Source organism: Hirundo rustica, chromosome 2 (genome assembly GCF_015227805.2).
Source record: "Hirundo rustica isolate bHirRus1 chromosome 2, bHirRus1.pri.v3, whole genome shotgun sequence".
In the NCBI taxonomy this organism is placed as follows: domain Eukaryota; kingdom Metazoa; phylum Chordata; class Aves; order Passeriformes; family Hirundinidae; genus Hirundo; species Hirundo rustica.
The window spans coordinates 117822996-117849337 of record NC_053451.1 but is presented as its reverse complement, the minus strand read 5'-3'; the positions used below and the strand labels follow the sequence as shown (position 1 = coordinate 117849337).

The window sequence follows — 26342 nt, the reverse complement described above, 5'->3', positions numbered from 1 at the left end:
CCAACGCTGGACAAGGAATTCAGCATTCCCAAGTTCATCACGTCCCTCTGGGGGAGACAGGGATGGAGAGAAGGAAATGGGAGATTCAGGGCTCTGCTCACAGAATGTGCCGATGTTTTAACTCCAGAATCAAAGAGAAGGTGCTGGTCCCACTCAAGAACTGCTTCAGCAGCAGCTGAACAGGATATTTAAAGATAAAACAAACAAACAAAAAGGGAATTTTGCACGATATCCAGGCAGATTCCTTGCGTAAAGGGGGGGGGTCACTCCTGTTTTGTGCCCTGAGCCCACCCCAGCCCCGCCTCCCAAAACCAGTGGCCAAACTCAGGATTTGGGAGCCCCAAGCTCTCCTCGCGGTTTCAAGGAACCCAAGTTTGGCTTTGCCTTTGGAATAACCAGGAAAAGCGGGAATCACCTTTGCTGGGCTTACTGAAAGCAAAATACTCCCAAACAGCTCCACAAGTCTCTGTTCTGGGTGGGTTGGTCGGTTTGTGGTGGTGGGGTTTTTTTCTTTTCTTTTCTTTTTTTTTTTTTTTTTTTTTTTTTTTTTTGTTGGTTTTTTTTTTTTTTTTTTTTTTTTCTTCTATTTTTATTGAAACTTTGTACAGAAGTTTTTGAAACATTTCCATACAATACTTTGAGACAGGACAAAATGCCATGGTAAAGGAATGTAAACTGCAAGAAACACAGTCTGAAAGTATTCCAAATACTCTCTAAATAAGAGTTTTAGTTTGAAGACTAATGCAGGAGGCAAAATAATATGCATACAGTATACAAAGAACAGTATACACAGGGCCAGCAGTGCTAACTATGAAAATTTTGCATCAGATTTACTTCAAAGATTGATAGCAATATGATAATTCTATACACTAGACCAAAATTAATTTATCATACATCGTTTCTATGACAAAAAGCTTGTCATTAAGGACAGTAGCAACTTACAATATAATTAAGCTGTATTAACCTCATTAACACTTCTAAATCTATATTCCTACTACAGTGAAGGTTTTTTTTTTATTTTTTTTTTCAGTATATTGTCTTAGAAGATCTTAACAGACCTTTAAATAACACTTTACCAAAAGAGACCTGGATCCATTATAGTGATCTTATCTACATGCCCATTTGGCTTATTTCCAAAAAAACAACCAAGGGACAAGGAAAAAGGCAGGTTTCAAATGCTATATGATATCATTTGGTTTTGGTCTGAAATGTATTTTAGAGTTTAAAAAAAAAAAAACAAAACAACAGAAAAAAGGCAGTTCGTTAACTGGTATTTTATATAAAATCTGCAGAAAAATACAACAGCAACAAAACCCAAAAATACTTCACAGATATCTAAAAAAACATTTTTCTTTTTTTTTCTCAGAGATACAAGGTAAAGCAGCATCACTTTGACACTGTGCTTTAAAAAAGAAGATGATGAATGAAGAGACTGCTCGAGTGAGATTAGAAAATTTTGCTTTCTTCTTGAAGAAGACTACTAACATTTTGCACAGCAACTATTTTTTATAACCACCTCATTTTAAAAGCGTGAATTCCTCGACACACAATTGTCATTTCACCGCCAGTTTTGCTCAAAGTGTCTGACTTTACACAGTGGAACTGAGAATGCCAAGTGTCACCAGATGTCACTATACCATGAGTTCAAGATTGGAACAGAAGTGAAGCAAACGCCTTGAAACCAACACCAGGAAAGAAATTAAAGGGAAAGTGATTTGTAAACAAAACAAAACCACTTCGCAAAAAAAAAAAAGAAAAAAAAAAGAAAAAGGAAAGAAAAAAACAAACCAAAAAGCACAAGAGTTTAGAGATCTCACAGTGAAATCAGAAATTCTAATTATATATGTTTTACATTCTAGGACTACTCTTTACCTTAGGCCAATTAAAGCACATTAAACCATTTAATTATATACAAACATTTTCTTTAAAAAAAACCCCCAAAAATAAAAATTAAAACATTGCACAGAAGTCTGCTTTTAACATCACGTAACAAGGTTAGTTTTATTTTCAAAACAATTACATTTAAGGGCACAGAACATACAGAATACCAAATTAACAGATGAGTAATTTTGCTTCTCTGTACATGCTAAATCCAAAGATTTCCTTGAGAAAGCTGGAGCTTGGCGACTCCGGCTTCTTCCATGTCTCCTGTTCTCTGAAAGGGAACAATTCCCAACACCTCCTCTATCTCAGGATTTAAAAAAATAGATATATAAAAAAAATAAAGCTGTTTTAAAGTTGCAAGCATCTTTTAAGTGCTGGCAGAGCTCCCTGGGCGGCTCTGCCCCCTCCACTGTAACCTCGTGGAAATAAATCCTTTTCTCTCCTCGGTTACAGGGCTCATGACTCTCATCAGAAGTCTCATCCTGGCCCTTCTGGGATCAGGGAACACACAAGTGGAGAAATAAAAAATACACAATATAAGGAATATACTGAAGGCCATTTTTATTTCTTACAGTCTCGCACTGTTTCTTTTCCCTAAAAGCTAAACAGGAAAATTTGTTTCAAAAAAAATTTAACAACAACAACAACAACAAAAAAAAACCCTTTAAACTTTGGCAGAGAATAGCATCAAATCAGCCATTTTAAAAAAAAAAACCTTAAATAAAAACAGTCTCCCAAAACGTACTATTAAACTCTCATGAAGCCTTCTTCTTTTTTATTTTTTTTTTAATTCTTTTTTTAAATAAAAGGCTTCTACCATTTCCAGGAGCAAAAAATTCAAATATCTTACCTGAAAAAAAAAAAAAAAAATAAGTTAAGGGAAATAACGAGAAAAAAAAAGCTGTCATTCCAAACTCAGTTTTCCAAGACTTGTCGTCCTAAGCTCAAGGCAATAATAAATAAACCCATCGCTGCAAGACAGAAGCACAACCAGCTCCAAGCAGGGGGAGGAAGCCAGGCAACAAAATTCACGGAACTGACTGTCCATGGTGGGAAACGCTCTGTGGTTCTGCTGGACCAAAAAAAAAAAAATGGGTGTTTAACCCCAAATTCTTCAACTTCCCCCCTCAGCAAAGGCTTGTTTACACTACTAAAAAACAAAAAAATTTAAAAAAAAATCCCTTCTCCTGCAACAGGGTCCTTCTCTCCTGCAGGCAGCTTGCCTGGAACCTCAGAAATATCTTTATTTAATAACAAAGGCCTTTGATTAAGTGGTTTTATGCAGCAAAGAACGTCAGCAACTTCCAGGACCCTCTGTGACACAGCGAGGCCGGAGAGGAGCGCACAAAACGCCTCGGGGAAACACCCCAAGAGAAAAAGCACTGGAGAAAGAACTCGCCTTTAAAAGCTTCACCAACACCAGGTCCAAAGACGGGGCGGGGAGGCAGATTGATAACTCACGTTGATCCCGCCCGCCAATCAGCGGCGTGATTAACGCGGCAGCTCGTTAGTGCAGCGAAAGGGAGAACGAATGAAGGGCGTGATGGAGCACCTCGGCCTCCGCGGTGTGTTCCTGGAGGACTTGACTCCCCTTCCACGATTTCCCCATGGATCTGGACTGAGCAGGACACTGGAATTCTGCCTGTTAACTCTTCCAAGCATCCTCTTTGAGGAGCAAGGTGGAAGGACAGGGAGAAGCCGATGGATGGGAGCGCCGGAAGCGCCTCCTCCAGCCGTGCCTTCGGCTGCCCGCCCACGTAAGGCACCCTGGGGAACAGCACAGGGGGCGAGGGAGCCGAGCCAAGGGGTCCCTGAGCTAACCTGGCTTCCCAGGCGGTGGAAAAAGCGCTGGACGTTGGGGGCGAGGAGGAGCAGCCTGGAAAATCCCAGTGCCAGCCACTGCTCCGAAGTCGTGCCGAGTTGCGGAGGGACACAAGTCTCCCTCCCTGGGCCAAACAGGGCGTGTGAGCCACGTCCCAGCCTTCCCAAGAGGGTATTGTTGGACTGAGATTTATCTTTTAGCTTCTACAAGTTGATATTTTTTCGTCCCGCTACAATCAAACGTTGCCCTAAATGATTTTATCCTGTATGGGAAGAATTCCCTACGTTTTACATCAAGCCATCCTTCACAGCTCAGCCCAGTAATGAAGCAACTTGAGATGCCATTAGTTTCGCCACCACCAGGATTTCACCCTTAAATATATTTCACGCTTAATAAATTTCACCCTTGGTTCTCCCAAACCAAGCTGTGGCTGCACAAATGGTGAGAAAATGTTTCTTGTCCCGTTGGTAGCAATGTCAACACCAGGTACGGTGATTCCTCTCTACAAATATTGCAACAACGCTCCAAGGATTTCCACTTTGGAGCAGTTCTACTTCCCAGCAGCAGCAGCTAAACCAAGTGGAGAAAAGTGGGGCAGCTCAGCCTCTGGTCAAAGTTTTGGAATGAATGAGATTCGGGTGATATTAAAACACCACCAAAACAAACAAAACCACCCCAAAAATAGAAGTGAATCTTCTTAGCTGAAAAGTGTCGTAAATTATCTACTAAAAGCCACGTGGATGGCACCCGCTGGAAAAGCAAACTTTCTCCAGCAGTCAAAGGCAGGATTGACCCCAATTCCATCTCTGCAAAATGGTTTTTCCCCCACACAGGAACTGGTTCTTGTTTGTGTGCCAAGGAAGCGTTGCTGGACCCCTGAACTGGTTTTGGTGAACGCTCACAATGGTCCCTCAGCCCGAGTTTGGCCCAGCCAGTTCGTGCTCTCCTGAAATGAGCTCAGGAGCAAAGACACCTGGAGGAATGATTTCCATGGAAAGCCTGGATATGACCACTCTGCCCTGGAGAGGGAAGGAGTTTGATACTGCTGGGCTCTGCCCCCAGAAGCAGGACTCAGCTTGGCCTGGGGAAGGATGAGAGCACCAACCCGCTGCACACACATCCTCCACACGCCTGGGAACCGCTCATCCCTGCCTGGGCATCCATCCTTCAGGAGGAAAGATCCTCTGGATCCGGAGACCTACAAATAGCTGTGACTGCCTGGGAGGAATTCAGGTTTTTGGAAAAATCCTGAGGACGGGACAGACCTCAATTGCCGGCACAGATTGTGGCTGCACGCGCTCCCCGTCTCCTGAGAGCGAATCCCTGAGGATCGTTCTGAGGAGGGAGGGAGGGAGGGATGGAATTTCTTCACACAAAGGTCACTCATGGGAAGGAGCTGCCCAGGGACACGGTGGAGTGCCCAGCCCTGGAGGTGTCCAAGGAACGTGGCACGAGCTGGGGATTGGGCACAGCTGGAACTCAACGACCAGGGAGGGCATCTCCAAGCTCAGGGATTCCTCAAAAAACCTGAAAAATCTGACAGGGTGAAAGGGGAAGCGGGAGAGGACGTGGGGCAAAAGGACTCTGGAAAACAAGGAGCACTTTCACCTCTCTCCCCCATTTCCCCTTTCTCCCTTCCCAGATGTTCTCCCCCCGCAGCATCGGGGCCACGGGGATTCCTCCCAGACACAGCAGAGGAAAACCCTTCTGCAGGGTGAAAAACAGTTTTTCGAGACGTGCAAAGACTCATGTTTCTCTTTGTCCCATGTGGTAGAACCTACTAACAGAATTTTTCCCTAAAAAGAAGCTAATCCTAACAGTGTTCTAAAGGTTCAGAGGCTGGAGAGGCTGAATGAATCTTTTTGGCCATTTACTGAATTCCACCTAAACCTGAGGAAAAATTTCCTTCCATGGAAGTGGCAGAGCCCTGGAACAGGTGCTCAGGAACATCCCAAACCCACCCTAAAAATTCTGGGATTCTTCAATTTCAATATACCACAAACCCCACAGAAAGAATATTTCTTTTTCCTCCTCCTCCAATGACAGTTTGTCATCTCCAGGCTTATTTTTGTTTTAGTTTTTTACTCTTTTTTTTTTTTTTTTTAAATAAAGAAACTTTTCAGTAATGGAATTTACAGTGGATAAAAATCAAAAGACAAAAATGTCCTTACAAAGAATAAAAAAAAAAAAAAAGGCAGAAAGCTGCTAAGAGCCATCATGTTTTAAGTGCTGTAAAATGACACAAAACTGCTTCCTCTTGTTGCCAGAAGAAAAATGGAAAAAAAAAAAAAGAAAAAAGAAAAAAGGCAAAAAAAAAAGCCGTGAGTGCAATTAAAAAGTGCTAAGTTGGCCAAGGTAATACAGTTATTTTATAAATGTGCATCACAGCTCTGCATTTAAAAATCTTTTGACACAGCTTTAATCACTCAGCTTTTACATGCTGGTAACTGATTACCTGTTATCTTCACTTAATGCTGACTGAGCTGTAACTGCCTGACTTCAAACACAGCCACCTGCCTGCCTTTGGTATATTTATACACAGAAAAACAAAAGGTTAGTGCTGCAAATGGAAAAAAAAAAAAAAAAACAACCAAAAAAACAACCAACACAAAAGGGAAAAAAGAAAAAGCCATCACAGGACAGGTTCTGCTTTCAGCAGAGGGAGGACAACACATCTCAGATGGTCTCGAAATAGGCTAAAGCTGAGTTGATCTTACAATTATAGCGTAAACAATGCCTGGGTTGTGGTTATGTTGTTTGAAAAGAAAAGAAAAGAAAAACCAAAAATCTCCAGAGACCTGTATCAACTTCTGTATGTTTAAGCCATACCCTTAAAAGTTCACTATTCACTCACAAAGAGAAGTAGACAAACATGAAGATTCCAAGCGAACAGACACAGACCAGTCCAGTATTTAGTAATAGTTTAACTTTTGGAGTCTCTTCCAGCATTTGTAAACAGACAGTCTCTTCCTCGGCCTCCCGCACCACTCTCTTGTTTACGTTTTTACTTTTAAAGCCACAGAACCAATCTATGAATTTCAACTGTCTCGCCTTGTTGTCAGTCCCCTCCTCCTCCTCGTGCTTTTTCTCCCCCATCAGGGCCGCCTGTCCGTTGGAATAACAATCCACGGGCGTCTCCACCTCCGAGTGGCTCACCGAGATCACCGGGTTGCTGTCATCCCTGCACGTCACCAGGAGGTTGATGTCCTCCGGCTTGACGTTTTTAATGTTCTCCTCCGACTTCCCGTTGGGAATGATGTGGTTGGCGTTCTCGTTGCACTTGAGGACGCTCTTCTCCTGCGCCTGGTACAGCTCCCCCTTGCCGGCGCTCTCCGGCGCGCCGCGCTTCCTCAGGGCCCAGAACGTGGTGGTCCGGACCTGCTCCTTGGTGGGCGGCGGCGTGAGCAGGCTCACCACCACTGTCACGACCCCGGTGATCCAGAACAGGGCCGTGGCCACGTACATGTAATGGATGTTCTTGATGAAGCCGGGCCTGGTGTCCGGCTGGTTGCACTCGGGAGCGCGGTAGAAGAAGGCCAGGATCAGCCGGATGGCGCCCAGGACGAACCCGGCCATGCCGCCGTAGAAAGCCCCCTGCTCGTTGCAACGCTTCCAGAAGATGGCCATGAGGAACAGGGCGGCCACCGGCGGGGTCAGGTAATCCGCGACCTCCTGGATGTACAGGTACATCTGCCCGCCCTGCATCTCCACGATGATGGGCACCCAGGCGATGCTGATCACCACCATGAAGGCCACGAAGACCCTGCCCACGATCATCAGCTCCCGGGAGGTCGCGCTCTTGCGGATGAGTTTGTAGACGTCGAGCGTGAAGATGGTGCTGGCGCTGTTGAAGATGGAGTCCAGGTCGCTCATCAGGGCGGCGATCATCACGGCCATCATGAGCCCGCGCAGCCCCACGGGCACCAGGTTCATCACCAGGCGTGGGTAGGCGATGTTGGAGCAGCCGGCTCTGCTCCCGCACACCTTGAAGCAGTGCTCGGGGTTGATGCAGGCGATGTCATCCACGAACAGGATGCGGGAGATCATCCCCGGCACCACGATGATGAACATGGGCAGCAGCTTCAAGAAGCCGGCCATGAGAGTGGAGCCTTTGGCGTGAGCGATGTTTTTGGCGGCCAGGACTCTCTGCACTATGACTTGGTCAGCGCACCAGTACCACACTGAGGCCGGGGTCTGTCCCAGCAGAAATCCGGGCCAGGGAATGTCTTCGTCCGTCGGCTCGCGCAGCATCTTGAGAGAGTCGGGCTTTGGACTGACGTCGCAGGAGTTGGTGTTGGAGATGTTGTAGGTTAGGAGGATGGAGGTGATGTTGGGTGTCGCCAACATGTACCTCCTTTTCACTTCTTCAAACCCACCGACCTCCATGAGGCTTATGATCATGAGCGTGAGGGCCCCGATGATCATAAGCAGCGCCTGGAGGGTGTCCGTGTAGATGACGGCCACCAGCCCTCCGGTCACGGTCAGCAGCGCCGTCATTCCGATCAGCAGGATCACCGACAGGTAGAGGTTCCACCCTAGGGACTCTTGGATAAAAAGCGCCCCTGAATACAAGTCAACTGAGAGTTTGGTGAAGATATAAAGGATTAGAGACAACGCTGCAAAATAGATTTGAATCCTATGCCCTCCGAACCGCTTGGACAAGTATTCGGGCATGGTGTACACTCCCGACCGGATGTAGACTGGCACGAAGACCCATCCCAAAAGCTGCAAAAGCATTAAGGCGTTGAACTCCCACGCGCCTACGGCGAATCCGCTCGCCGCTCCAGATCCTGCGAGCCCAATGAAATGTTCACTTCCAATATTGCTCACAAACAACGAGGCCCCGATAGCTACCCAGGTCATAGAACGCCCTGCCAAAAAGTAGCCACTCACGGTGCTCCGATTGTTTCTCCACATGGCAAAGAAACCTATGCACATTACAAGCACGAAGTACAGGGCCACAATGGCAATGTCTGCTGGCTCCAAAGCAGCCCTCATTTTTGTAACCAAAAAAGCCTTCGCTGACGTCCACTTCTCGCCCCCCAGCCAACGTCTCTTAAGCACCACGTGAACCAGTTTTAACCAAAATCAACACAGCGGGTCAAATTCTTTGTCCCTTGGTTTGCTGTCCTGATGCTGGTGGCAGTGGTACATTTACTTTTCTCCGCTTCTCAAATTTGGGAACTTAGCACGCACTTTTAATCCACATTCCACAAGAGCATCAGCCTTAACTCAGTTGATGTAGGAGAAATTCTTAGTTGCAGCTAAGTTTAGTGAGGCCTACTGTACCAACCCTGCAAGGCAGCAAAGACAAAAGACAAAGATTGAATTAGAGAGGAATTTCACGAAGTAATGAGAAAAAATTTGAAGTGTAGTAAAACAAATCACTGAACACCACAGATTTTTCCCCCTTTATATTCCCTGCAATCCATAACAGACATCATTCAATATTTGCAGGGCTAAGTGGTAAAAGCCTTTTACAAGTCAACTTCAGCGGTTACAGGTACCTTCAGAGACGCAGCGATTCGGGAGGATTGAGTGACCCAAATTCCCCGGAACACGGCAAGCAACAAAAATACATTTTCTTTTTCTTTACTCCAGTGTCTCACAAGTCTCCTTCTCAAGCCACTGAACGTATCTTTCAAGCAATCTTAGGAAAATAAAATTAAAATGATCCAACAAATACCAATGGCTATGGAGCACTGGCTCAGCATTTTCTGCACTGCACCCTCTAAATCCTGGGAGATCCTGGCACCACAGAAATGCACTCGAGACACCAGCTGGCTGCTAGAAAAATCAAAGTGAGGTCACAGCGCTGTCAAAAAACAACATCCATTTCAAATCAGCTGGAGAATCAACGTTATTCCACAGATTTTGAGGTGACTTTGCTCCTGTCTGGGGTACAGATTCACAGGGTTATTTTTCACTTGGAAAGCTCTCCATACACATCCACGTTGATCCTAGGGGAGAAAACATCCCATTCAAGCAAGTGGCAGAGGCAAAACTCTGCCTGACATCCCATTTTAGGGCCAGTGCCTTTGGATACCCACACCAGGGGTTTTGTGGGAGCACCAGAGGCACGGGAGGGTGGGTTCTGGCAGCAGTCACAGCTGGAAGGATGCCAGGAAATGCCCTTCCCAGCATCCGTTCCCATTCCAGCATGGAGAGGTGGAAGGTACGGAGGCAAAGCTTTCCCTATCATGCTCTTCCCGGATTCCCAATCCCACCTGACAGCTCCCAAGTGTGTCAGGAAACAAAACTCATTTTTGGCAAGCGGGACTGAAGCGCTGGAAGAGGAGGGAAGGGGAAAATAAAGACTTGGTGGCAGAGGAAGGGGCACTGAGGAGCTGCATGGCGGCTCCCTCATGGATCTGGGATGTGCTCCCATCTCCTGTTTATGCCTTGGGAGGTACCACAGAAATCATGGAATGGTTTGGGACGGAGGAACCTTAAATCCCTCCCAGTGCCACCCCTGCCATGGCAGGGACACCTCCCACTGTCCCAGGCTGCTCCAAGCCCCAGTGTCCAACCTGGCCTTGGGCACTGCCAGGGATCCAGGGGCAGCCACAGCTGCTCTGGGAATTCTATTCCAGGGCCTCAACACCCTCTACAACCCAAAGGCTTCTAATGGATTTAGAGAGAGCTGGACACGGGATTCTTCCACTCCCCACACCCAGTGACCATGGGAAGGGAAAAACAGAGCAAAGAACAGGTTTAGTCTAAAGATCAGAACACACACCTTTAGCAGCAATAATCTCATTATTACAGAAGGTGAGGAACAGCGTCTGACTCCACTCCTCTTTCCCACCCACTGGTAAAGGCACAAGAAAACCAACACTCGGTCTTTTTTCTGGCCATAAAGTCTTTCCAGTCCTACAAGCATCAGCTCCAGACATCCCCTTCCAGTTCATTCTCTGGCACGAGGCTGAAGCTCCCGTTTCCCCATTTATTAATGATTAATATAAACAGCCTGATAGCATACTCTAATTTGGTTGGTTTCTCGTTTAGCATCCCTGCCATATACCAGGTTTGTTTAAAGGGTCAATAAAACCATTTCAAGTTCTGAGAGAGTTAAGGCTGAAAATGCACACGTTGTGTTGAAGGCAGCAGCGGTGCTGAGGTAAAAACGTGCAACTCCTCAGAGATTTTAAAAATAGCTCTCAGCAAGCCACAACTTCAGCCTTAAGGAGAAATCCACCATTGTGTCATTTGTATGGTTCAGCTGTTTTTCAGGAGAAAAATTTTTTAAAAAATAATAATAATAAAAAAAATAAGGGTTCCCCCCAGTACCACAAACCCACTTGAGAATAGAGATATTCCTTCTGCTGGAATTACAGCCAATAATGAGAGACTAAGGAGACATGGCACAAAACGGACTGATTACAGCACTGGGCTAAATTTATCATTCCTCAGAAGCCTCAAACCACAGATGTATTTTCAATTCTTCCACAGAAGAATTCACATTTCTCCCCACCCGCAAATACAGGAGTAGTTAAATGGTCTAATAGCTTAATCCAACCCAAAATTATAAACACTTCACATCAGATGACGCAATCAGAGCCAAGTTTAATGGACTATTCTTAGTTTTAAGCACTTTGGAGCAACACTTTAATAGTGTTGTGTCTTTTGCCATATTCAGCTCATTTTTCAACTACATTATGTTTATACCAAAACTATAAATATTTGAAGAGAAAGGGAAGAAGAGATTTTACTGAGATATGACAAAAAGAAAAATTTGCTATACAGAAATCCAGAAGAATAGCCAGATAAGGAAATGGCAATATTAATATTTTTAATGTTCTTTTGTCCCTCTCATTACTAAAAAGTGCTTGATTTTCACTTGAGTTCACCCCCATCACCTTCCCTGTAGGTTCATCAGTGACCTGTCACAAATATCCTAGAGAGCAACACGGAAAAAAAAATCACAAAAATATCTGTTAAAATGAATTCGATTTGATACCAGAAGTATCCAGAGTGTTTCTATAAACAGGATATTAACAGGGAAGCTGTGGCTGCCCCTGGATCCCTGGGCATGTCCAAGGCCAGGCTGGATGGGGCTTGAAGCCACCTGGGATAATGAAAGGTGTCCCTGCCCTTGGGGGTGGCACTGGATGGATTTTAAAGTCTCTGGGAATCCAAACCTTCTGTAATTCCAGGATCCAGACTCTCTGACGAGTGTGTCAGTGTTGGATGCAGCTGCCCTCAAATAAATTGTGACATTCCTCAATTAAGTCACTTCAGCTCCAAGGGGCTCATTCCAACCAAAATAAACAACATGTGAAGTCCCTGGAGCGCTTTCCATAGGGAGATACAGCCAGACCCTGCACCTGAAATAATCAAATTTCAGAGAGCTGAACCCTCTGCCCTTTGTCACCAACACCTGAGGGGTTTTTTTGGTGTTTTTTTTTTTTTTCAGGGCTGTTTTTTGCAAAGCTGGAAGGTGGAAAGTTTTCAGCAGCCACCACAAATTTGCTGCACTGTCACTAAATTACAGCACTGAAGTAGCTTCTTGTACCAGTTTCTTAGACCTAATTCCAAAATAACCCTGGAACTTTTCTTCATTAGGAAAATGAGACTCGTCCCTCTGAACTTTCAGCAAGTTCTGACCTCAAGTCTTTTACAAAGGACTTTTGAGATGCCCCATGTGAGTTTAATCCTGAGTTATTAGAACAGTGAACACTGTGGCACTGACAGAGGGAGGAGGAAAAAAAAAAAAAAGGCAGAAAGACAGTGCTGCTGCCAAGGACTGGGAATTTTCTTCCCTGAGGCTGTTTTCTGGCTGGATCATATCAAAGACACAAAACAATGTGCTTCCCTCTTGTCTGGAAATAGAGGCTGCAGCTCTGGTGAAACAATGCATATGTCTCTCCAACACCCAGCCTGCTCCTTAAGGGAGAAAAAGAAAAAATCCCAAGCGAGTCCCTGAAGAGAGGTTTCATAATGTGAAGCAGACCTGGGGTGGGATTTTGAGGAGAAATTTGTACCATTGTTCTAAAGGAAAACTTTCTCCACAGTGCTTTTCTAATAAAATGGGTGTTTAAAACATGCCAGAGTCCAACTGCTCCAGCTCTGAAGCCGCTATTTGTTCTCCGCTCTGTCGGCTTTTCGGCAGATGGGAAGTTTCTGAGCTGACTTTCCTTTTCTCCTCAGCAATCCTGATGTTTTTAAGGGTTAATTCGGAGATGCAGACCCACCTATCCCACAGGAGTGTCCACTCTCAGCAAATTAAGCGCACTGCTCACAGATTTCCAAGCAGTTTTCAGATTAGTTCTTGGCAACAGCATTTTCCCTCTCCACCTTCAAGCAGGAGCTTTTGAACTCAGACCTGCAGCACTCCACCTACTGAACAGCTCTGCTGTGTGTGGAAGAAATCTGTCCAGATTGCCAGGATGATGGAAAATACTAACTCTGCCACAGAAAAATTCATAAATAACACAAACCTCGTGCCTTGAGTGGGGTCTGTGTCATGTCCAACCCCCTGAGTGTGTTCTCCAGACTCCTCACACTCCCGCCCATGGACACACCAGGGAGTTCCTACCTGTCCACTGCTCCTCAGTAAACACAAGGCAGCCTCAGGACAAAAATCTCTTTAAGGAAAAAAAAAAAAAAAAAAAAAAGGAAAGAAGGAGGAAAAGCTTTGTTCCATTTACTGCAGCACTCCAGAACATAAAAAAGGAGCACTGAAGCTCTTCATGGAGTAAGTGATACATAAATTATGTAGCACATGCCCTTGAGGAAGCAGGGGCTATCCTTAGCTATCCTTGGCAGCTGCTCAACAGAGCCCTCAGCATCCAGGGCAGCAGTTCCAGGCTTTTCCCTGAAAACCAGGAGCTGGGGCAGAGGAATGTGCCAGGAACCCCCCTGGGACAGACAGGGAAGGCAGAAGTTGAGGTGGAGCATCCAATAAATAACTGGAGCTGCTGGGGATGCCAGGCCAGACCTGAACTCGAGAGGCTGCAGCAGGAAAGGGCCACATTCCCAGGTTACCTGAGCCAACCTGACCGAACCTGTTGGTCACACTCTGCCTCATCACCACATCAACCTCCTGCAAGGATCGAGTCACTCACGCAAAGGAGTTGTTACGAACACGTAAGCAACTTTTGTTTTGGTCAGGAATCACTCCAGCTCTGGTCTTCGTTTTACTGCAGCAGCACAAAAAAAGCAGCTTGTTCCAGCATAAATTCTTCTGGATCCTTTCCTACACAACTGCTGAGGGAGACATGAGAGAAATAAGTAACCCCAGAGCAAGAGACACAGAGAACTCACTGCGTTTGCCAGACAGAGACGGGATGAGGGGCGGACAATTACAGAGCAGAAACTGGAGTGACGCGAGGCCAAGTGGAGCTCAAGGGCGCTGGGACTGACCCTGTTCGAGCAGGACATCATTTAGTTGTCATTTTTGGGTTTTTTTTAACCATTTCCCCCCCCCTCATCCCAAGCACATACACCTATTCCAGCGTCCCACCAAGTCACAAACGAAGGAGGGGGAGAAGGCACGGGAAGGAGACTCCAGCAGTCAGTGGACACAAGAGCAGCTCCAGCCTTGCAAAGCAAGAAAAGATGGATTTTTTCCCAGAATCTGCATCACCCTCCCCGAGCCACTGCGTGCCACTGCCTGTGACATTCACACTTGGCTGGTTCCCTTTGCCAAGAGCCAGTCCCCAGCACTCCAGCAGGAATAAGGAACTGATTTGCTTCCACTGTTCCTCCCAAAACTCCAAACACCTACAGGGCAAGGGAGAGTAAGCTGGGGACAGGGGGAAGGAGATAGAAATTCCCTTTTTATCTGTTAAAACACGGAGATACCACAAAGAAATTCTGTCTTCTCCAGGCCTACCTAGACATGATGTAGCATCATGCCCAGATTAATCCATCAATTACCAATTTCAAGAAAATACTGAGCTAATACCTTCCTTTTCCCCTTGTCAGCCCAAAGAATTAGCTTATGTTTCCATGGGTGACAAATGTTATCTGGAGGAATCTCTTCATGGAAAAGAACAGGATGGGGCTGCCCAGGGAGGTTTGGAGTCCTTAGAGAAGTCCTGGAGATTACACTCAGAGCTCTGGGCTGGGTGACAAGGTGGGCATCGGGCACAGCTGGGACTTCGTGCGCCGGGAGGGATTTTCCAAGCTCTGGAATTTTATGAAGGGAGCAGAAACTGCCAAGGAATTGGGCCTCTCTTCCCTGAGAAACCAGCAGAACCTTTCCTGCCTGGGTTGCAGCTCCAGCAGGGCCCTCCTGAGCTCAGTTTGTCACCACAAAGCCCAGCCCTCAGCGAGGAAACCGCAGAGAGGTGACATCCACCCCTGCACAGGACACGGTTCTTTTCCACAGGAACTGAAAGCAAAAGGGGCAGAGACAACCCAGAAGCCACGTGGTCAGCAGCAATATTAAGGGCACCAGAGGGCAAAAAGCCAGACATTTTCAAGGAAGTGCAAAGGGGCTGGCAAAAACTGGAAGGTTCTGGCATCACACAGCACCAGGCATGATTTCCCTGCCAGGTCACACTGCTCTGGAAGGTGCAGAAGGACACTGAGTCCCAAGGCTCAAATCCCTGCTTTTAGCAACCCAAAATCAAGCAGCGCAAACACTTCACTGTGAATGAAGGAGATGAAATACTCGGTCAGCAGAGCAGCAGCAAGAGAATGGGTTAACCAAGCCTCAACAGCAAAGAATTTGATTTCTGGAGTGGATTTGGGACCACTTCAGTTCTCTGGACAAGGTTATCACCGTTTTAGAAGCAAATATCAAAAATGCTGCAAAATCTCTGCCACTGCTGAAGATGTCCTTTCCTTCAGCTGGAGGTTTAAAGATGTGATGCAGCTGGTGGTGATCACCACTCAGCAGGAACTGGATAATCCCAGCCCAAAAAATGTGCTGGTTCATCCCATCTGAGGAGGATTTTGGCCGGGAGAGTGCAGAATTTACTTGGGAAAGGAGAAAGGAGTGGCAGTCCCCATGAAACTGGGCAAGACACCAGGAGGAAATTCTTCTTCAAGTTTCTAGGAAGAACAAAAAAAAGAAAAAAAAAAATAAAACCAGACTCATGAAGCTTCTTTAGGACTTCCCCAAATTCCCATCACATTGCTGGCTGCCCACAATCTTTGGAAGAATAAAGAGCATCCCCAGGATCGTTGATAGGCGAGACTGAAGTTCAGGATCCTACATAATTCAAGAATTTGAGGCTCTCCAAGCTTCCCAGTCAGCTGGGTGCTGTTCCAAGGCTTCTGATCCTTCTTGGAGATTTCAAGACAGCAAAACCAGAGTTCAATAAAATTGTGTTGGTTATAAAACAATGAATGCTAATTACAAAGCTTGGTGCAGGCTATCTGTATTAAAAGCTACCAAACATTGATTCCTTTTTCTACAACACCAACTCCACCGAACAAATTCCCTCCCTGTATCCATCCTCTGCACGAACCTGGATTTTTTTTATTCCTCGGATATTTGCAGGACTGAACACAAGGACTGGCTTGCAAGTGGACAAACCAGGATTAAAAAAGAGCAAAACAACAGCTCTTCTGCAGTTCCTCAGTCCTATTTCTCGGGTTCGTGACCCTCCCTTTTACACCATCCACTTCCTTCCTGCCCTTCTCCTCACCAGGGGTGATGAATTTTTCGTAGAATCTCATTTTTAGCACCAATGCTTGCACCAGTGCTCCACAGGCCAGGTGCTCCACATCTTGCCTTACTTTCCACATATTTACTTCTAATTTTTCCTGTTCCGCTTCTCTGCAAATCCTTCCGTGTTTTTATTTTTCCCTGCTTTCACCTTTTTATCAGCTCCTCACTGCATGCTGAGGGTATTCCTGCTGCTCCCATAGGGCAGGAATTTTTTCAGGGAATAATCTGAGGTTCCTGCTGCCCTCAGGTAAGGGTGGGACACGAAGCTCCACCAAGCAACTGCTTCCACATAAACAGCTCTTCCTTCATCCCACGTTTGAAGCCGGGGAGGTGTGGAATTATCCAGGAATTATCAGCCTGCCACGGATGGAGCCTGAAAAATCACAGAATCGTGGAAGGGTTTGGGTTGGAAAGACCTTAAAGCCCATCCAGTGTCACCTCTGCCACGGGCAGGGACACCTTCCACTGTCCCAGGCTGCTCCAACCTGGCTTTGGGCACTTCCAGGGATCCAGGGGCAGCCACAGCTTCTCTGGGCAAAGGAGAAAAAAAAAAAAAGGAAGATAAATTACTTGATCAACAACTCAACCACTTCCAAAGCAATCTTTGTGTGGCAATTACGGTCCTGGGACAAGGGAACTGGAGAAATCAGCTCCTGAAAGAACACACAGAGAAAGGCAGAGCTTCCATCATTCCAAAGCATGGAATTGATGAGGATCAGGAGACAGAAAACACCAAGGCACGTGAGCTGAAGGAGCAGCTTCTCCTCAGCGTTACAAGGGACAGCTTTTACAGGAGTCAGTCACGTTGCAGGGGTTTCCAACAAAGCACAGATTAACGCTGTTTAGCACAAAGGGCTCTCTGCCCTCCCTCCCAGGAGTTTAGGGACGGAATCTGCTCCATGCTGAAGTCACCAACACCTCCCCATTGACAGCCAGAAGACATCAGTAACAAAACCCAACCAGGAGCTAAGAGCTCATTGCTGAGGAGGAACCAGGGGCAGCCCAGAGAGGTTTTACCTCAAAGGTTAACCCCTGAAGAGGGACTGGCCAAATCCCACTGAAATCCCACCAGGGGCCTGCAAGAAACTGAAATTAGGCTTAAATTATTCTACAGGAGAGAATAATGCCCTATGTCCCCTCAGACCCAGGCACGTATCCCACACTTGGCAAAAATTCCTGCTCTTCCAAGACTGAAAATGTCAAATATCAGGCAAGAGGGTATCGCTCCCAAACGCTGTCTGCACCACACTCTCCAAAACCCAGCTCGTCTTATGGAATGCTCAAAGCAGAAAACAAAAAGGTGACTCCTCCAGCAGAGTCAGTGCTGGATCTTGCTGTTTTCTGATCCTGTCTTTTAGTTCCAAGGCTTTGGTCTCCTTTCCAGCACCACCCCCGACTCCAGGATCCCTCTCTGCCAGGCTGAAGAGCCTGTTCCAGACCACTAAAAGAGCCAGTGGGAACAGAGGAACAAACTTTTGTGTAATTTTAACCTGCTCAGCTGGGGAGAGGGGTGGAGAAGATGCACAAATCCACTGGAAGAGCAGGTGGTTCACCGGAAAGGAAATAAAATATAAAATAAAAAAATAAAATAAAATAAACCCAGTATCTTCCTGCTGCATTCTCTCCCCCTCCTTCCTGGCAACTGAGACATCAAAAGCCCAACTGCTGCAGCTGCCTACACAGCAATTAAGTGGAATAGTCAAGATGTCAAGCAACACTACTGCCCATTTACTTTGGCATTCCCAAAATAGCCAATCATCTCCACACGGCAGGTAGAGAATTTTAGGAACACGGCAGCCCGCTCCAAAAGCAACAAACAGCTGCTGAAGACAAGTTGTGTTGTGAGAACAGGGCTGGAGAAATGAGAGCCCACATTCACTGCAGGATTATTATTATTATTATTATTATTTGGAGGTGTCCAAGGCCAGGTTGGACAGGGCTTGGAGCAAGCTGGGATAGTGGAAAGTGTCCCTGCCATGTGGAACAAGGTGATTTTTAAGACCCCTTCCAACCCAAACCACTTTGGGACTCCAGAAATGGGTGGATGGGTCTCCTAGTCCAGGTATTTGCTAAAAAAAGGTGTCTAGGTTTTAGATTGTGACACTGTGTGTTTGAGCTTTGTCACAGGTGAAGATGAGCACACTGCTGATAAAATACTGATAAATTTCCACATTTTCAGTGGAACACTGAGTTCTTTAGGAAGTGCCCGTTCAGTTCCAGTTACAAAGGGGTGCTGTTGAGGACTGGTGTCCCTGTGCTGTGCGCTGGGTGACAAGCTGGGGATCAGTCAAGGGCTGCACTCCATCCTGGAGGTCTTTTCCAAGCTCAAGGACTGTGGGATTCCCACTCTGTGTCCCAATCCCCTCAGAGATCTGGCATTGCCACCCCACGGTCACTCTGCACAAATGGGCTCGGAGAAGCAGGAAACCATTTCCAGCTTTTCCTTCCTTTTCCCCTTCCACTCCTCCCCAGGGAGTTTCGGAGCTCCCTGCAGAGCCCTGCTCGCCCAGCCTGCGAGAACTCCTGGGGATTCACTCCTGGGGATTCACTGCCCTTCCCTGCTCAAAGTCCTGCCCTGCCACAATCCTCCCACTCAGAGCCAAAGATGGGAGAAAATCAGGAGCCCTCAGAAACTCAGCTTTTGATAGGAACAGGGAAATTCAGGCCATGGATATCTGTGTGCTCATTCTGCGCCTCTCCCTCCAGCACAGCTGCAGCGCTCAGCCGGGGCTGCTGTGGGCAGGGAACGTTTGCTCTGCAAACCAAACCTGGACACTGCTGATAACAAATCTGCCACCAAGCTCCCCCCCAGCTCCCCTCTCCATTTGTTCTTTCCACGCTGTGGTGTGCAAAGCAACACAATGCGCAAAATGAATCATTTCAACCTTTCTCTGCCCAAAGCGTCTCCTGCACGAACTCACACGCAGCAAAACAAACCCCTCAAAATACACCACAGAGCAGGGGGGATAATTTATTTTGGGGGTGCTTTCAGGGCTTTTATTATTGTTTTTTTTTTTTTAAGAGTTACTAACTGGGGGCTCTGCTGATGAAAAGCTACATATACAGAGTATTAAAAAAAAAAAATCTTGTGTTTTAGTATATAAAAATACAGAGTTTTCAGTCCAAGTAAATTACCTCTCACAAATCAGGACAGAGAAGAGCTGCTCATCTTTGACTTCAGAATAGAGCCCTGACTTTTTGTTTGAAGCACACGCAGACAACCAGTGACAAAGGCTGGAAACTGAAACCAGTGCGAAGTGAAAGTTTTCCCCTCGTGCCCCCACTGCCCCCAAACCTCTTGGGTGTTGCATTTTTAAGGCACAAAAAGGAGAGTTGAAGAGGCTCTGAAGCCTGCCAAGCCTGAGGAGAGCACCAGGCAGGATGGATGGGATGTGCTGCCCTGGGACCCTCCCAAGAGAAGCCACGCGCAGGAAAAGAACGGGAAAGGATCCCTGACTTGGACACGAGCAGCAACAGGCTTTAGAGTAACAAAAATGAACCGGAGGGACTTATTCTGGATCCCTGAGAATGCCAAGGGATTAAAAGAAAGTTGTGGGTGGGGAAAACCCCACAGAAGCACCGAGTTTGCCACTGAAGAGAGGCAGCGAAGTCTCCAGGCTTTACAGCAAGCTGCCAGAGCGCTCCCAGAAGTTCAGGACAAGCCCTAAAGCACACGAAAGCCAAGTGACAAGGGTTTGGGTTTGGTTTCGGAGGACAGGGGAGATGCCACAGGTGAGGAAGGACATCACAGACAGCAAAAGAAGAGTCAGCACTCGCTCAGACAGCACCAGGACATGCGGCCACCACAGAGGGACTGACAGGGCAGGACAGGGAACGCCTGCCCAGGTGCTGTCGCCAGTGTGGAAAAGCAATGTCATTTATTCTTCGACAGGAAGGAGTTATGGAGTCATCCCACTGTTTCAGACTGGCTTATTATCCCCATATTTTGCCTCATTTAATTCAGGATTATGCACGGCTTACAGGGGTCATTAGAGCAACCCCCACCCAGCCAAGATCCAGCAGCACCACGGAGCACAAAACCACTCGAGGAAATATTTCCAAGTGTTCTCATGGCACAAGAAAGGCGGGAGCAGCAAAATATTGGGAAACGACAAAGCGCCCAGATCCGGTGTGCTGAAAACAGCACGAAAACAGCAGCGGCTACAGACAGACTCCAAATTTTAGACTTTCAACAAGGGTGGGTTAAAAACACCAGCACAAACTGAAATGTTTGGACATAATCACAGAGCTAAAAAAAAACCCAAAAATCAACCCCTTGAAGGTACATCCATGTGGAAAGAACGTGCTGGAGAGTCCAACTTCAAAGAGGAAAAGGTTGCAGATGTTAAATCCTGAGTGCACTGATGCTCATTAGAAGCATCTTACAGCTAAAAGCTTATCCCTGCATCTCCGTGGTCAGATCCTAGAAACCAGAGAGCTTTTCCAGCAGAGAGCACTCCGTGGCAATCCTTTCAGAGAAGTCAGTTTATTCCTGCCTCGGTATTATGGCAGATTTGCTACGCTTGCTGTCCTGCCCTGCATCCCGAGCGCCCGCCCGGCTTGAAGTGTCTCCCACATCAACAGCACGGCTACAAAAAGCACCTCTGCCTCACCCACCCACGGGGAAAGGTGTGGAAAGGAACAAAAACAACAAAAAAAAAAGTCGGACAGGAATTGTATGCTGACAGGCAAGTGGAAAAGCAGTGTATTTTCTGCCCCGGGTGAGCTGGTGCAGCAATGTCACCCGGCTTTCTCCCTGCTGCTGTGTTTCTCCACTAGAGGACCCAGGTGAGATGTCTCTACTACAGCTTCTGCAGCTAAACCACGGGGAAAAATGTATCTAAGGGGAAAAAAAAAAAAAAAAAAAAAAAAAGCCAGCCCCGACATGTGGATGGTCCATGTAAAATGAATGGAAATGTACTAGTGCATGCGGCACAGCAGACGTGCTCCCGTAATTCCCAAAAAAAAAAAAACCAAAAAACCACCACGGCCACCACGCTGCTGAGCCGCTGCTGCTCGGTGGGAAACGCTGCTGGTGGGGATGAAGGATAAATCCGAGTATCCACGCCGGGCTGGATCAGAGGGCTCCAGCCCAGCGCAAGTGCTGCTACATTCCAACACCAGCATTAAGCTGGAAAGTAGCAGATAAACAAAGGCTACAGAAGGTACTAGAGAAGGGCCAGCATCAGCTGTTATTTACCAAATAAACCTCCCATCCACACGGAGATGGCTCTATTTTATTATTATTTTTACGCACACACATCCCCCATCCCCCCCCTCCCCACCACCTCCCCTCCCCTTCCTTCCCCCACGTATTGACTCAGCTCCTGCCGAATGGCAACAGCATCATTTAACCGAGCTCTGTTATCACCGCGCTGCCAAAAAACAGCGGCAACGGCTGCTGCCACCCCCAGCGCCCCTTCCCGGGGGCGATAGGGCCCAGCCTATCGGCCCCGCTCAACTGGTGTGGGCAAAACCCCATCCCTGGCACTTCCCTGGCACACGGGGGGGGAAGGTGGCACCCCGCGGTTGGGAGCTGGCTGGAACGAATCCTCGCTTTTCCCCTCACCCCCTTTTTTTTTTTTTTTTTTTTTGTCCCTCGCCCCGGAGCTTCCCGGAGCCGAGGGGAGCCGAGGAGGTGGCCGGGGATGCCAGCGCAGGTGCGGGGTGGGGGGGATGGAAAGCGCCGGTGCTGCAGAGGGAGAGAGGGATGCGAAGGGCCGGCTTCACCTGCTCCAGCCGCGGAGGGAGGGGACGGGCAAGGAAGACCGCATCCCCGTGGCTCGGGAAGCGTGGGATCTGCTTACCTGCGGACCCGGAGGGGAGGGGGAGAGGGCACTGCGGCTCGGGGGTGGAAGCGACTCAGCCAAGTCTCGGCGGGCGCGGGCAGGGAAGAGGGGCGACGGGCGAGGGGCCGGAGCGCGGAGGAAGCGCCGCGGAGCCCGGGACACGCTGCGACACTGCGGGCGACAGGGCCGGCCGGGCCACGCGGTGCGGCGGGGACAGCGGGCACCGAGGGGACGCGGCGGCGGCACCGCGGGGCAACGGGGGGTGCGGATCTGCCAGTCCCACCTGCCTCCCCCTCCCTTCCTCCCGTCTCCTCTCCCTCACTCACCCTCTGCATGGCTTTCACGATCAAAGCCAGTTCATAGCGGGGCATCTTAGAGCTTGGCAGTGGCGGGAGGAGCGGGGCACGGGCTGGGGAGGAGGGGGCTGCGGCGAGGCCGGAGAGGAGGAGCAGGGTGGGGGGGGGGACAGGAGGAGGAGGAAGAGGAGGAGGAAGGCGCGTCCCGGCGCTGTGGCGGCTCCTTCCCGCGCGGCTCCCGCGGCTCAGACGCCCGTACGGGCAGGGGCGGCGCGGCTTAAAGGGCGCAGGAGCTGCGCACGCTCGACCGGGCCCGGCCCTGCCCGCTCCAAGCGCCGCCTCCGCCGGGCCGGGGCTGCCCCGCACGGCGGCCTGAGGGCCGGGACCCCCGCGCGGGCACGGCCGGGCCCTCCCCGCGCTGCCCCCGCGGCCGGCGCCGCCCCCGGCCCCGCCGAGCCGCCGGCGCCGCCGCCGCCGCCGCTGCTGCAGGGAGTGGAAATTTCCACTGCGCCGCCCCCTTTCGCTCCCCCCCGCCGGGGCCGCGCTCGCAGCCGGCCGGGGCCGCGCACGGAGCGCCGGAGCGGGGGGGGAGCGGGCCGGGGCTGGCGGCCGCGCCGCGTGTGGGCCGCGCGTGGCGGGGGCGGCTCCGGCCGCGCCGCGCGTGTGGGACAGCACGGTCGTGTGGGACACACTGCTTGTATGGGGCACCTAGCTAGTGTCACCCTGCTCGTGTGGGACACACTGCTCGTGTGGGGCACCTCACTAGTGTCACCCTGCTCGTGTGGGACAGCACGGTCGTGTGGGACACACTGCTCATGTCACCCTTCTCGTGTGGGACACACTGTTCGTGTGGGACAGCACGGTCGTGTGGGACACACTGCTTGTATGGGGCACCTCACTAGTGTCACCCTGCTCGTATGGGACAGCACGGTGGTGTGGGACACACTGCTTGTATGGGGCACCTCACTAGTGTCACCCTGCTCGTGTGGGACAGCACGGTCGTGTGGGACACACTGCTTGTATGGGGCACCTAGCTAGTGTCACCCTGCTCGTGTGGGACACACTGCTCCTGTGGGGCACCTCACTAGTGTCACCCTGCTCGTGTGGGACAGCACGGTGGTGTGGGACACACTGCTCGTGTGGGGCACCTCACTAGTGTCACCCTGCTCGTGTGGGACACACTGCTCGTGTGGGACACACTGCTCGTGTCACCCTTCTCGTGTGGGACAGCACGGTCGTGTGGGACACGCTGCTCGTGTCACCCTTCTCGTGTGGGACACACTGCTCGTGTGGGACACACTGCTCGTGTGGGGCACCTCACTAGTGTCACCCTGCTCGTGTGGGACAGCACGGTCGTGTGGGACACCTCACTAGTCACCCTGCTCGTGTGGGACAGCACGGTGGTGTGGGACACACTGCTCGTGTGGGGCACCTAGCTAGTGTCACCCTGCTCGTGTGGGACACACTGCTCGTGTGGGACACACTGCTCGTGTGGGACACACTGCTCGTGTGGGGCACCTCACTAGTGTCACCCTGCTCGTGTGGGACAGCATGGTCGTGTGGGACACACTGCTCGTGTCACCCTTCTCGTGTGGGACACACTGTTCGTGTCACCTTGCCCATGTCACCCTGCCCGTGTGGGACCCCCAGTGCTGGTGTCACCCCGCTCGTGTGGGACACCACGGTCGTGTGGGATACCCCGCTGGTGTGGGACACTCCACTAGTGTCACCCTGCTTGTGTGGGACACCCCAGTAGTGTGGGACAGCCCACTAGTGTCACCCTGCTTGTGTGGGACACTCCACTAGTGTCACCCCACTTGAGTAGGACACCCCACTCGTGTCACCCTGCTCGCGTGGGACACCCCGCTCATGTCACCCCACTCGTGTGGACACCCCCCTCATGTCACCCCCTTTGTGTCACCCAGGCATCGAAAGCCTCGGGTGGGACGGGGCGTGGGGAATTGTCCCGCTCACCCCACTGCTCTGGGCACGGACACTTTCTGCGGGGCCAGGTTGCTTTGAGCCCTGGCCAACTTGGCACCTTCCGGAACCTTCCTCATCCTCAGAACACCTCAGTGCTCCCCCAGGACTTGCCCCTTCTCAGAGCTCCTCCGTGCACAGCCAGGACCTTCTCCATCTGCAGAGTCCTTCAGTGCACCCCCAGAACTTCTCCACCCCAGAGCTCCCCAACGCGCAACCAGGACCTTTCCCATTCCGAGAGCACCCCAGGACCTTCCCCATCCTCAGAACACCCGCAGCCACAGAGCGCTGAGCGGCTCTGGGGTGTGGAGGCCTGAGGAGCAGCAGGACGGAGACGATTAAAGCTGCCTGTCTGGCCTTGGTGCCCGAGTCCTCCCAGCGAGGGAGGCTCTGGACGCGCGTTTCCCAGCCTGGCATGCGCCCCTGGCCGTTTGCTCACGTGCTGCCACCAAGGTCGGTGGCACAGATCCCTCCGGCTGCGGCACATCCAACACCAGCGCCCAGCCAGGCTGTGCTGGAAGCTGAACCGCTTGCTCCCTCTAAAGAAGGGGTTTGAGGGGGTTTGTCTGAACTCTCTTTGTGTTGTCCGCACCAGAGTCTTGTCCCTCACACCTATGCCCAACAATCCTGGGGGAGAGACAAGTTTTTGCCCTGTTGAAGCCCTCATTGCTCAGTCCTGTCCTCAGGAAAGAGGGATGGGAGAGCAGCCCCGCCGTGCCCAATGCCCAAGGAGAAGCAGAGAAAGCGGCAGATCTCGAGGTTAAAAAATTTCAGTGAAATATCACTGGGATCCCGGCCCACCCAGAGAGGCCTTAACACCTCCCCTGGTCAGCCCCGGCCGTGCCCTTTCCATAGCCAGGGTCGTTTCCTTCTGCTCTGCCTGGCGCAGGGAGGCTGCCACACTCAGTGGCACGAATCCTGAGGGCAGGAATGGGAACGGAAAACTTCTCCCGGCTCTTTCCAGCAGGAACTTGCAGCTCAGCCAGCCCCGGTGCTGCTGTGGGCCTTCCTGGTCTCCGGCAGGTGTGAGCTCCCCGTGGTTCCCAACGCATCCTGTGCCCTCCAGGCACGAGGGCTGTGAGAGTGCTGGGAGCTGGTTCGGGTACTGCTACAAGACGAATTGCCTGTGCACAAGTGTTTACAGGTATTCCCAAGCTCCCACGCCTCCGTGCTCAGGCAGTAATTGCCAGGCAGCTGACAGGGAGAATTTACTGCCTGTCGGTGCTCTCGACACAAACTCTCGCCGGGTTTGCTTCCCTTTGCTTTGCTTCCCTGTTTGTTTTCTAACGCAGTGTTGCCTGGCCCGAGTTCTTTCTTGTTCTGAACGTGTGTCTGGCAAGTTCAGGAGGAAATCCAGGTGAGGTGGGAATGCCCAGGTATCCCTGGCACTCCCACATCAGCCGTTCCCACCCTTGCACAGCCACGGGTGACCCGGGATGTTCCCCTTGTCACCTTTGGAGCTGGCACATTTTGGCCAGGGGCAGAAAGGAGTGGGGAGAGCTCTAATTCCCAGTTCTTCCAATGCTCTACCTCCTTCAAACACTCCTCCGGCAGAAGAAAGGGAAACGTTCAATCCCTGTCCCTGCCGTCTTCCTGATGCTGCTTTCAAGTGCCAATATCGGATTCCCAGTAGGATATAAGTTTACAGTCACTGTTCATTCTCACTTCTGACTCCATTCCACATGGAATCTCCCTAAATACACATCTGCATGTGGCCAATTCCCCCCCTTTTTGGGAATCTGCCCCCCTCCAGCTGTATTTAAAGCTGTCTCAAGACTCCCCAAACATCAGCCTGAGCCTGAGTCCATTTTTGTCCGTGATGGGATTTGCTCCCAGCAGAAACACTTGATCCTGGGACCTCATAAACCCATTCCCAGGTGGATTTTGAACATCCCTGGAATGAGATCTGGATGCCTGAGGGTCTCTCACGCACATCAGCAGTGCAG

At 49.7% G+C, this 26342-nt stretch overlaps 2 protein-coding genes across 3 annotated transcripts in view; both read right to left on the bottom strand.

Moving 5' to 3' along the window:
• Positions 1-22580, bottom strand: part of MRPS6 (mitochondrial ribosomal protein S6) — a 48109-nt gene extending 25529 nt beyond the window's left edge. Inside the window, exon 1 of the mRNA XM_040054842.2 lies at positions 22447-22580. Coding sequence (XP_039910776.1) covers positions 22447-22491 — 45 coding nt within the window. The 5' untranslated portion in view covers positions 22492-22580. The remainder of the gene's footprint in view (positions 1-22446) is intronic.
• On the bottom strand, positions 634-22567 carry SLC5A3 (solute carrier family 5 member 3). 2 transcript variants are annotated; one of them, XM_040054838.2, is made up of 2 exons: positions 22447-22567; positions 634-9000 (listed from the first exon to the last, which is right to left on the bottom strand). In XM_040054838.2, exon 2 carries the CDS (start codon positions 8702-8704, stop codon positions 6557-6559), a length of 2148 nt encoding a protein of 715 aa, XP_039910772.1. In that variant the 5' UTR covers positions 8705-9000; positions 22447-22567; the 3' UTR covers positions 634-6556. The 2 variants fall into 2 exon arrangements, with proteins under 2 accessions (XP_039910772.1, XP_039910773.1); XM_040054839.2 differs by lacking the exon at positions 22447-22567 and adding an exon at positions 22139-22174.
• Positions 22581-26342: the final 3762 nt, after the last annotated feature.